Consider the following 12,135-nt stretch of genomic DNA (forward strand, 5'->3'; position numbering starts at 1 on the left):
ATAATAGAAGGGGACTTTAACACCCCACTTTCACCAATGGACAGATCATCCAAAATGAAAATAAATAAGGAAACACAAGATGTTTTAATAATGACACATTAGACAAGATGGACTTAATTGATATTTATAGGACATTGCATCCAAAAACAACAGAATATACTTTCTTCTCAAGTGCCATGGAACATTCTCCACGATAGATCATATCTTGCATCACAAATCAAGCCTTGGTAAATTTAAGAAAATTGAAATTGTATCAAGTATCTTTTCCAACCACAACACTATGAGACTAGATATCAATTACAGGAAAAAAACTCTAAAAAAATACAAACACATGGAGGCTAAACAATACACTACTAAATAACCAAGAGATCACTGAGGAAATCAAAAAATACCTAGAAACAAATGACAATGAAAACACGACGACCCAAAACCTATGGGATGCAGCAAAAGCAGTTCTAAGAGGGAAGTTTATAGCAATACAATCCACCTCGAGAAACAAGAAAAATCTCAAATAAATAACCTAACCTTACACCTAAAGCAATTAGAGAAAGAAGAACAAAAAAACCCCCAAAGTTAGCAGAAGGAAAGAAATCATAAAGATCAGATAGGAAATAAATGAAAAAGAAATTAAGGAAACAATAGCAAAAATCAATAAAACTGAAACCTGGTTCATTGAGAAGATAAACAAAATTGACAAACCATTAGCCAGATTCATCAAGAAAAAAAAGAAGACTCAAATCAATAGAATTAGAAATGAAAAAGGAGAAGTAACAACTGACACTGCAGAAATACAAAGGATCATGAGAGATTACTACAAACAACTATATGCAAATAAAATGCACAACCTGGAAGAAATGGACAAATTCTTAGAAAAGCACAACCTTCCAGACTGAACCAGGAAGAAATAGAAAATATAAACAGACTAATCACAAGCACTGAAATTGAAACTGTGATTAAAAATCTTCCAACAAACAAAAGCCCAGGACCAGATGGCTTCACAGGCAGATTCTATCAAACATTTAGAGAAGAGCTAACGCCTGTCCTTCTCAAACTCTTCCAAAATATAGCAGAGGGAGGAACACTCCCAAACTCATTCTACGAGGCCACCATCACCCTGATACCAAAACCAGACAAAGATGTCACAAAAAAAGAAAACTACAGGCCAGTATCACTGATGAACATAGATGCAAAAATCCTCAACAAAGTACTAGCAAACACAATCCAACAGCACATTAAATCATGATCAAGTGGGATTTATCCCAGGAATGCAAGGATTCTTCAATATATGCAAATCAATCATTGTGATACACCATATTAACAAACTGAAGGATAAAAATCATATGATCATCTCAATAGATGCAGAAAAAGCTTTTGACAAAATTCAGTACCCATTTATGACAAAAACTCTCCATAAAGCAGGCACAGAGGGAACCTACCTCAACATAATAAAGGCCATATATGACAAACCCACAGCCAACATCGTCCTCAATGGTGAAAAACTGAAACCATTTCCTCTAAGATCAGGAACAAGACAAGGTTGCCCACTTTCATGACTATTATTCAATGTAGTTTTGGAAGTTTTAGCCACAGCAATCAAAGAAAAAGAAATAAAAAGAATCCAAATTGGAAAAGAAGAAGTAAAACTGTCACTGTTTGCTGCTGACATGATACTATACATAGAGAATCCTAAAGATGCTACCAGAAAACTACTAGAGCTAATCAATGAATTTGGTAAAGTAGCTGGATACAAAATTAATGCACAGAAATCTCTTGCATTCCTATACACTAATGACAAAAAATCCAAAAGAGAAATTAAGGAAACACTTCCATTTACCATTGCAGCAAACAGAATAAAATACCTAGGAATAAACTACCTAAGGAGACAAAAGACCTGTATGCAGAAAACTATACAACACTGATGAAAGAAATTAAAGACGATACAAACAGATGGAGAGACACACCATGTTCTTGGACTGGAAGAATCAACATTATGAAAATGACTCTACTACCCAAAGCAATCTGCAGGTTCAGTGCAATCCCTATCAAAGTACCAATGCCATTTTTCACAGAACTATAACAAAAAATTTCACAATTTGTATGGAAACACAAACGACCCCGAATAGCCAAAGCAATCTTGAGAAAGAAAAACGGAGCTAGAGGAATCAGGCTCCCTGACTTCAGACTATACTACAAAGCTGCAGTAATCAATACAGTATGGTACTGGCACAGAAACAGAACTATAGATCAATGGAACAGGATAGAAAGCCCAGAGATAAACCCACACACAAATGGTCACCTTATTTTTGATAAAGGAGACAAGAATATACAGTGGAGAAAAGACAGCCTCTTCAATAAGTGGTGCTGGGAAAACTGGACAGCTACATGTAAAAGAATGAAATTAGAACACTTCCTAACACCATACACAAAAATAAACACAAAATGGATTAAAGACCTAAATGTAAGGCCAGACACTATAAAACTCTTAGAGGAAAACACAAGCAGAACACTCTATGACATAAATCACAGCAAGATCCTTTTTGACCCACCTCCTAGAGTAATGGAAACAAAACCAAAAATAAACAAATGGGACCTAATGAAACTTAAAAGCTTTTGCACAGCAAAGGAAACCATAAACAAGACGAAAAGACAACCCTCAGAATGGGAGAAAATATTTGCAAACAAAGCAACTGACAAAGGATTAATCTCCAAAATGTACAAGCAGGTTGTGCAGCTCAATATCAAAAAACCCCAAACAACCCAATCCAAAAATGGGCAGAAGACCTAAATAGACATTTCTCCAAAGAAGATATACAGATTGCCAACAAACACATGAAAGGATGTTCAATATCACTAATCATTAGAGAAATGCAAATTGAAACTACAATGAGGTATCACCTCACACCAGTCAGAATGGCCATCATCAAAAAATCTACAAACAATAAATCCTGGAGAGGGTGTGGAGAAAAGGGAACCCTCTTGCACTGTTGGTGGGAATGTAAATTGATACAGCTACTATGGAGAATAGTATGGAGGTTCTTTAAAACCCAGCAATCCCACTACTGGGCATATACCCTGAGAAAACCATAATTCAAAAAGAGTCATGTACCACCATGTTCATTGCAGCTCTATTTACAACAGCCAGGACATGGAAGCAACCTAAGTGTCCATCGACAGATGAATGGATAAAGAAGATTGGCACATATATACAATGGAATATTATTCAGCCATAAAAAGAAACGAAATTGAGCTATTTGTAGTGAGGTGGATGGACCTAGAGTCTGTTGTACAGAGTGAAGTAAGTCAGAAAGAGAAAAACAAATTCCGTATGCTAACACATACATACGGAATCTTAAAAAAAAAAAAAAGGTTCTCATGAACCTAGGAGCAGGACAGGAATAAAGACGCAGACGCACAGAATGGACCTGAGGACACAGGGAGGGGGAAGGGTAAGCTGGGACGAAGTGAGAGAGTGGCATGGACATATATACACTACCAAATGTAAAATGGATAGCTGGTGGGAAGCAGCTGCATAGCACAGGGAGATCAGCTCGGTGCTCTGTGACCACCTAGAGGGGTGGGATAGGGAGGGTGGGAAGGAGATGCGAGAGGGAGGGGATATGGGGATATATGTATACATGGAGCTGATTCACCTTGTTGTACAGCAGAAACACAACATTGTAGAGCAATTATACTCCAATAAAGATGTTAAAAAAAAAATTTTAGAACGGGATGAAATGAATACTATGTTAACATTATACTTTCAGGGGTCAGTGGGATTTCTCTCCCTGATTTCTTTTGGACATTTTTATTCCTTAATACCCTCAAACTTGCACCTCTCCCCGCAAAAAGAGATGAAATACATAGTGCCTAGTTTTATGTGCTTACTGCTCCAATGTCCCCTATGTTAAGCATAAACGCCACAGTGAGAGAGAGAGAGGAGGGAGCTGACTGAGACCACAGAGTACTGAGCTGGATTCTTGGCAGTGACCTCGCTGAAATCTCACAGGGATCTGTTAAAACCGGGGAGCAGAATAAGCACGATGTGGTCCACCCACACAATGGAATATTATTCAGCCTTAAAAAGGAAGGACATTCTGCCACAGGGATGAACCTTGAAAACATCACGCTTGGTGAAATAAGCCAGTCACAAAAGGACAAATATCCCCATTTATACGAGGTGTCTGGAGTAAGTAAATTCATAGACAGATAGACAGTAGGACAGAAGTTCCCAGCTGCTGGAGATGGGGAAAGAACGGGAGTGACTGCTAATGGGGATGGGGCTTCTTTCTGGGGTGATGAAAACAGCCTAGAATTGACTGTGATGGTTGCACATCCTTTTGGTATATACTAAAAGCCACTGCATGGCACACTTTAAATGGGTGACTGGTAAGGTATGTGAATTATTGAGCCCTTCTTGAGCGAGGACCGAGGGAGGAACCCTAGCGCCCCACCCCCCTTTCCCACACGCCCTCTGGAAGATCGCTACCCCAGGGCAAACGGCCCACAGAACCGCAGGACATGGGACAGCCCACAGCCAAACTCCTGGGCACTTGGGCGGCGGTTCGGCCCACGGCCAGTTCCGACGGGATAGAACAGAAAGGCTACTGCTGGGCCCAGGAGGGCTCTCGGGGCCAAGTCACCAGAAGAGGGCCACGTCGTGGGTGCGGAGGTGACACTGACCCCACCCCGCCCTTACCTTGGAAGTCCCTCAGCCTCAAGGCGCGGGCCTCAAGCACCTTCCTCTCCTCCTCGGCCTCGCTGTAGGGGCCCTCCTCCTCGTCCGGGCAGCTGCAGGGAGAGGGGACGGATGGGCGAGCACGTTCCACGCGCTGGCCGCCTCTGAAACAGCACTGAGGTCTGCCTGCAGGTCTGGCTGCAAAGAGCATCTCTGACGTGCTGAGAGATTTAGTTTGTTAACGGTCAACCGTGCAGGACAGAAACACAGCCGTCGGCAAGCCTCCAGTCGCAAGGTGTCGGGACGTAACCGGCCACAGGTTTTAAATGTCTGGCACAACTTGCAGGGGGTGGGGGGGGAGGAGGAGACAGAGCAGTTCATTCCCTGCGGACCTCCCAGATACAGGAGGCTGCAAGGCCAGCAGGGCCGAAGTTGAGTACTGAGGGGGCTCGAAGCAGACTACGGCTTTGAGAAGCTTCTGGGCATAAAGAGAGGCAGCAGAAGGCTGGGCAGGGAGGCCGGGCCACCGTCTGTCGGTGGACCAGGAGGCAGGCGTCACTCAAAACCACGGGGCTGGGGTCCTGAGGGCTCCCCTGGCCCGAGGAGGAAGGACAGCCCCCCGTGTCAGGTGGACAGCCCACCAATACAGAAGGTTAGAGCTGCGGGCCCCGCATCCTCCAGCCACAGACATCTGGGCCTTTTCAGCCGCTGTCGGAAGGGGCTGAATGGCGTCCTCTGTCTGCCCTTAGGTGAGGGGACGGACAGAGCACCGAGGTGGAATGACAGGGAGGGGAAAAGCGAAGGGGTCTCCCGCCTGCGACCCCCGGCACCGTCGCAGGCGCCCCAAGGTCTCTGCTGATTTGCCAGCCACCACAGCCAGGGGCACAGCCGCCGGTGGAGGGGAGGCCCACCCGCGCGCCTCTCACCTCTCCACGGCCCTGCGGATGTGGGCCATCCAGGTGTTCCTGTCCTCCTTGGAGCTGGTGTAGATCTCGTACATCTCGGGCCCGTGCAGGGAGGCGCTGATCAGAAACATGGCTTTCTCCTCGTTGGCCACCTCCCTCACGATGAGCTTTTGCAGCGAGATGATGGGGCGCTTGGAGTCCTGCACGGGTGGGACGGGGCGGGGAGGGTCACCCTGTACCTGCTGCAGCCCCACAGCCGTGGAGCCGTGAGCCGGCGGGGAAGGGGACTGGGGGGGAGCGGGGGAGGCGTGCACCCTGCTTATCCTCCAACAATTCGAAGCAGAAAGATTTTGCCACCTGGGGGAAACGGACACTATCGCGATGATATCCTCACATCCTTCTCACGTGCCTGTTCAACGTGCTTAAAAAATGTTCTATAATTGCTAACGCACGTACACTGTATAAAACTCAGAAGATACAAGAGCAGGCAGTCTGTGATGACAAATAAATCTTCCTCCCAACCCTGGGCCCCAAATACCCAGAGCCAACCAGTATTCCCAATCTGTGGTGTGTCCGACAAGAGATAATGCTCTGACCGACCAGTAAAATGCGCAATTTTAACTGGCTGTTATGGGCTATACTGCATTTCCCCCCATTCCCCACTAAATCCAGATGCTGAGGTCCTAACCTCAGAATGTGACGGTATTTGGAGACAGGGTCTTTAAAGAGGTGATTAAGTTAAAGCGAGGTCATGAGGGTGGGCCCTGACCCAACAGGACTGGTGTCTTTCTGAGGAGAGGCAATCAGGACACAGACACACACACACACACACGCACACAGAGGGCGAGCAGGGGAGGCCGTGGGGAGCAGACGGCACAGCAGATCATAGATGTCGCATCACCCTCGTGAGCGGACACACAGCACACACGAGGTGGGCTGGCGTCAGGGAGAGACCACCGTTTGGCAAGACAGTGTGACCTATTTCTGGAAACTTCCTGAGAAGCTAGTTTAAGTCTCTGGGAAAGGGGCGAGACTCTGGAGTTGAGTGACAAAGGCCACTTTCCTCTCCAGGTGAACCCGGAGGCAAACGGGTTCGCTGAGCCCCTCCACGGCGGTACCCACGGGTCACCCAGGCGAGCAGGGGCGGAGCCCGAGTCCCCGGTGGACGTGGGCCGGGTGGGATGGGCAGAATCCCAGCCTGACTCCGAGCCCTCCGTCCGCATGGAGCTCCCGGCCAGCTGGGCTCCCGTGACGCGGCTGTTCTGGGACCAGCATGCCGTGAGGCCAACGTGGTCATAGGTCCCAGGGCAGTGGCTGCCTGAGGGCGCATCCTCAGCGACGCGCTAGCTCCCCGGGAAGGAGGGACAGGCTCTCCCGGCGAGGTTGCCCGGGCCTGTGAGAGCCCGGGCGCTTGTGAGGGGAAGGGCCACGGAAGCACAGAGCCCGGGCGGAACTGGGCAAGATGTTGGCGCGACCCTGAAGCCGCCTCAGGCCACTGGACAGGAGCCCATTCTTGGCAAATTCTACTCCTGCCTTGCTGGCACCTTCTGGCCCTGGGGAGGGCCTGGGACGACGGGGTAACATGTGGATGTGCTCTTCTAGCCTCCTTGCTCTTGTGCTGTCCCCCTGCCCTGGCAGTGGGGCAGTCCCTCCCTCCCCGGCCCGTGCAGGCAGCTTTGAGCAGCCCTTTCTGCGAAGGGATGGGACACGTACCACGGAAGCAAAGACGTATTTTTGATCCTTTTCTTGTAGCAGCAGAAGCACGTCCGTCAACAGGACAGCAAGGACATCTAAGGCGAGAACGCAGAAGGAAACATCTTATAGGGTCCCGCCAGGCAGACGAGGAATCCCAGGCCGGCGCCACAGCCCGCAGGCGCCCTTCAACCTGACCCCACCCCATCACCCTCCTGGTTTCAGCTTTGAATGCCGAGCCCCTGGATGCTCGCGTCCTGCCTCCTGCCGTAGCAAAACTCTCGTGCCCGCATGGCCGAGCTTCCTGGTGGCGGTAGGCTCGGAGCCTTGTCCCTGTAGGGACATGGTGCGGTGACCCGCCCGGCAGAGCTGGTGCACGTGGGTGCAGATCCCGAGCTGTGTTTCCAACAGGAGCACTCGCGCTGCGGGAAACGAAAACACCGCCTCCTCGGGGTGCTTGTTCAGACACCCTCTCCTCACGGAACTCTGTCGCGCTGCAGCCTGCTGGGTTCCCCTAAAGCACTTACTGTGCTTTTCACTGTTTTTGTGCTTACTTCTCTCCTCTGCCCACCAACTGGAGCCCCACGTGGGCAGGGGCCTCTGCCACCCACCTCGGTGCCTGGCATGCAGGGGCTGCTCAACTGTAAACTGTACCTTTTGGCTGCTTTACCTGCTCAAATTAAGAACAAGCACATCCTGTCGTCTGGCTACCTGCGACGCCCCCCAAAGATCTTTAAAGAGGCTGATGCCAGTGGACAGGTTAGGATGCTTCTAGAGGCTCATGAAATGGACAGGAAACTCAGGGATGAGCCCCGGGCGCTCTCTGGTCTGGAACCACACCACGGATCTTGCAAGTAGGGCGTGGAGCTCGCCCCGAACAGCGGGTGGGATGCTGGCGGCCACGGAGGTCCGTGGCCCAGGTGGCATCCTCTACCCCCACTGGGGCCCGTGACTGTTGTTTAGAACCCTGGGGCCTCTGCTAAATCTGGGGTGTCCTGATACCCCGGGTTTCTGTTCAGGAGTCAATGACTCAGTGTGCCCTCTTCACCTGGCGGCCTTCCCTGTGTGCACCACACCATCTCAACCACCGGACACAGAGGGTGCTGGTACGACCACCTCCACCTCGTTCCTGCTCCACTTCTGTGCTCGACCTGACTCAGCAGGTAACCTCCCTTCAGCCGCGAAGCAGCCAGGCTGCAGTGGCTCTGTGCCAGCTGGTGCCCATCAACCCAAACTAGTGCTCACTCATCCAAGAGGGCACCCAAGTCTCCAAGGTGGTGCCACCGACCCAGGATGCCGTCCACCACTCCATGCTGGTGCCACCAACCTAGATGGCACCCACCGCTCCCAGATGGTGTCACTGATCCAAGATGGCGTCCACCACTCCAAGGTGGTGCCACCAACCCAGGATGGCACCCACCACTCCCAAATGGTGCCACCAGCCCAGGATGGCACCCACCACTCCCAAATGGTGCCACCAACCCAGGATGGCACCCACCACTCCCAAATGCTGCCACCAGCCCAGGATGGCGTCCACCACTCCAAGGTGGTGCTACCAATCCCAAATGGTGTTTACCACTCCAAGATGGTGCCACTGATCCAAGATGGCACCCACCAACCCAGGATGGCGTCCAGCAGAGGTGACTGGAGCGGGGCGTTACCTTTTAGGCGCCCGGACGTGGTCTTCCAGCACAGCGTGCCCTCCAGGTGGAGCTGCCGCTGCAGCATGTCCTCCTTGCGGAAGGTCAGCCCGTTCTTGAGCTTGCTGGAGGACTTGAGGTCCATCTTGCCCGCGATCTCCCTGAGGCGCTGGCCTTTCTCGCACTCGCTGACCCTGGCGTCCACTTGCGAGATGACGCCTTTGATGAGGCTCAGGGCCTGCGTCAGGTCTCTGTGGTCCTCGGAGTCAGCTGCCACACACAGCAGAGTTAGCGCTTTCCTTGGTCTGCGTCCACGAACGCGATGGAGGCGGACAGGCTACGGGGCCAAGGAGGTGTGTCCCGAGGCCACTGCTCACAGGACCCTCGAGAATCACCTTCCAACTCGAATTTCCTGAGATGTAAACACTTCTCCAAAGTAAACGTGACAGCCCAGCGTTTGGTTTTCACCAAGACAGAGCTTCTGTCGAACGCAGAAGCTGAGGTGCAAATCAAGCGGCAAAAACAGCCCCTGCATAACTCCGCCGGCCATTCCTCGGTAAATAGACGCCCCCCTGCCCTCCAGCTCTCCATGAAAGACTCCCTCCACCTCCGGCCATTACCAAGAGCTGGCTCCCCCCACTCCTAAGGGCTCTGCTTTCACGGCAGGGAACTTCGTGCGTTCTCCCACCACCCAAATCCCCTGGAGACACGGGAGGTGTGGTCAGCACTGCCCGGGCCTCCGGGAACCCCCGGCTGGGCTACATGCCCTTCCTCTCTGCCCTCCATGGCACCAGGCACGCGACACGGAGGTCACCTCTGGGCCTGTGTGGGTCACCCAGGGGTGACCTTAGCAAGGGCACTACCCGTGTCTTTTCATCCACTCTCCAATACTGACTGAGGGCTGCTCCAGCCCAGACCGTGCGGGGACTCGGGGGGTAACGGCAGGCGAGACCAGGCACCCTGGCTGGAAACCCTAGCACCCAGCACAGTGGCTTCTGCAAGGTGGCAGCTCAGTTAGTGACTGCTGAGCCCAGCTGAATCCGGAGAACCAGGGACAGATCGTAGAGTGGATTATCTAACCCACTATTAGAATAGGGGGTGGGGAGACAGAGACCCTCCTCCCCACCGAGCACCTAAGGGCAAGACAGGAGAGCTACCGTACCTTCCGTGTTCTGAATAATACGCTCCACCAGCACGGGGTACTTGGTTATGCGCTGGGTGACCAGAAGGATACACTCCTGCACGCCGAGCCGCCTCACGATGGAGAAGTTGCCGATTCTCTATGACACGGAGAAAACAAAGCCATGCTGTGTGGGTGTCTAATCCCCCGCCACGTCAGTTCATGGTCGGTTATCGAGTGATATCCAGTTCACGGTCCCTTTTCGGCTTACGGGGACCTTGTCCTTGCCGCTTTGCAGGTACGTGAAAGCAGGGACTGCCTGCTGTATACAGAAAGGCCACAAAGGCAGAGGCAGCCTCACCTGCTATAAAATGTGGGCCCCCGCAGAACCCGTTAGGAAGAAACCAGCGGGGGGGTGGGGGAGTGAGTGGGGGGGTGGTCCTGGGAATCCCCTGGAGAGCTGTCCACGTGCACACGCACATGCGCAGACCCTCGCCCTGCTGATGGCCGCCGGGACCCTCCAGACGCGCTGGGCTGGTGCTCCCCAACTGGCTCCCTGGCGGCTGCTGGTGCGCGCTTCTGGCTAAGAGCCTAGCAAGTGGTCACCTGAAGTCACTTGTTTTTCCCAGCCACATCATGTGGCTTGCGGCATCTTAGTTCCCTGACCAGGGATTGAACCTGGGCCCGCGGCAGTGAAAGTGCCAAGTTCTAACCACTGGACTCAGGCCCCCAAACGACCCTCTCCTTTTCACGTTTATCCACTGCCAGGATAATGGAGTGAAATTTTTTTAGATTTTTTTTTTTTTTTGGCCACACCTCGTGGCGTGCAGGATCTTAGTTCCCCGACCAGGGATCGAACCCGTGCCCCCTGCAGTGGAAGCGCGGGGTCTTAACCACTGGACTGCCAGGGAAGTTCCCTGGGGTAAAATTTAACAACCCTGGATCCTTAACTCTAGACCTTTAGTTGTTGGATATCACTTCAGGGTAGAGTCCTTGCGGTACAGGCTGCAGGTGCGGAGCTGTTGCGGGGTGCAGTGGGCCGGGGCTGCCGCAGGGCACATGCTGACGGCGCCCAGCAGCCTTGACCCAGGAGCGCCTCCCAGGATGCGGGGGGCGGGGTCTTGCCCGACCACTGACTCAGCTCCTGGGCCCTGAGCACTTGCACACTGTTGGGCAGAAAGAAGACAGGTGTGGGTCATTCCACGGGCTGCGGGGGATGCATGGGGACCAGACAGGGGAGGAGGTGACGAAAGGACAAAGGCTTAGAGGAAGGCAGGCCTTGCATCTGCCGGAGCATCCGAGGCAGAGCGGGTGGCTCTGGAGGGCCGGTTCCCGGGGCAGGGCGGCCCCTTGCGAGGACACTCATGTCCCCTCAACGGTCTGAGGACCCATGGTCATCCATTGAGGGGCATCTCAGGGGCCACCCTGCTGCGGCAGGAACAAAACCCTAGGCCTGCTTTGCTTTACACCCGGAGATTCTCCAGAGCTTTCACCACTGTGCTCTGAATGAGTTTGTGGTTAAAAATGAGACAGGGGCTTCCCTGGTGGTGCAGTGGTTGAGAATCTGCCTGCCAATGCAGGGGACACGGGTTCGAGCCCTGGTCTGGGAAGATCCCACATGGCGCGGAGCAACTAGGCCCGTGAGCCACAACTACTGAGCCTGCGCGTCTGGAGCCTGTGCTCCGCGACAAGAGAGGCCGCGACAGTGAGAGGCCTGCGCACCGCGATGAAGAGTGGCCCCCGCTTGCCGCAACTAGAGAAAGCCCTCGCACGGAAACGAAGACCCAACACAGCCAAAAATATAAATAAATAAACTTAAAAACAGATAAATAAATAAATACTATTTTTTTTTTTTTTTTACCTTGATCAAGTTTTGAAATTTCTTGTTTTGCTGCAGTAGCAACTTGTAGTGACTGACGGCTTCATTGTGGCCGCTACAAAAGACACCGTATTTTTCTTTCATTCTCTCCCCGTTTTCACCTGAAAACTGAAGAGAGGCCGTGGAGGCGTTACTAGAAGGAAACACAAAAACTTCCAGGGAATGTTTTCACCTCATTCGCCTGACTCTGCTAAAACGCAGATTGACTTGACTTGGGATTTCAC

The 12,135-nt window shown here is 51.7% G+C and overlaps 1 protein-coding gene across 4 annotated transcripts in view; it reads right to left on the minus strand.

Annotated features, from left to right (window-relative positions):
- ARHGEF18 (Rho/Rac guanine nucleotide exchange factor 18) overlaps nucleotides 1–12,135 on the minus strand; it is a 60,833-nt gene that overhangs the window by 10,309 nt on the left and 38,389 nt on the right. For all 4 annotated transcript variants that reach the window (XM_082379824.1, XM_082379823.1, XM_082379822.1 and 1 more), the window contains 6 exons: nucleotides 11,894–12,019; nucleotides 10,075–10,192; nucleotides 8,934–9,182; nucleotides 7,294–7,370; nucleotides 5,602–5,780; nucleotides 4,697–4,788 (listed from right to left, as the gene is read on the minus strand). In XM_082379824.1, the coding sequence (XP_082235950.1) occupies nucleotides 4,697–4,788; nucleotides 5,602–5,780; nucleotides 7,294–7,370; nucleotides 8,934–9,182; nucleotides 10,075–10,192; nucleotides 11,894–12,019 (841 nt within the window). The remainder of the gene's footprint in view (nucleotides 1–4,696; nucleotides 4,789–5,601; nucleotides 5,781–7,293; nucleotides 7,371–8,933; nucleotides 9,183–10,074; nucleotides 10,193–11,893; nucleotides 12,020–12,135) is intronic.

The sequence above is a fragment of the Balaenoptera borealis genome, assembly GCF_965194805.1.
Source record: "Balaenoptera borealis genome assembly, chromosome: 2".
NCBI classification, from domain to species: domain Eukaryota; kingdom Metazoa; phylum Chordata; class Mammalia; order Artiodactyla; family Balaenopteridae; genus Balaenoptera; species Balaenoptera borealis.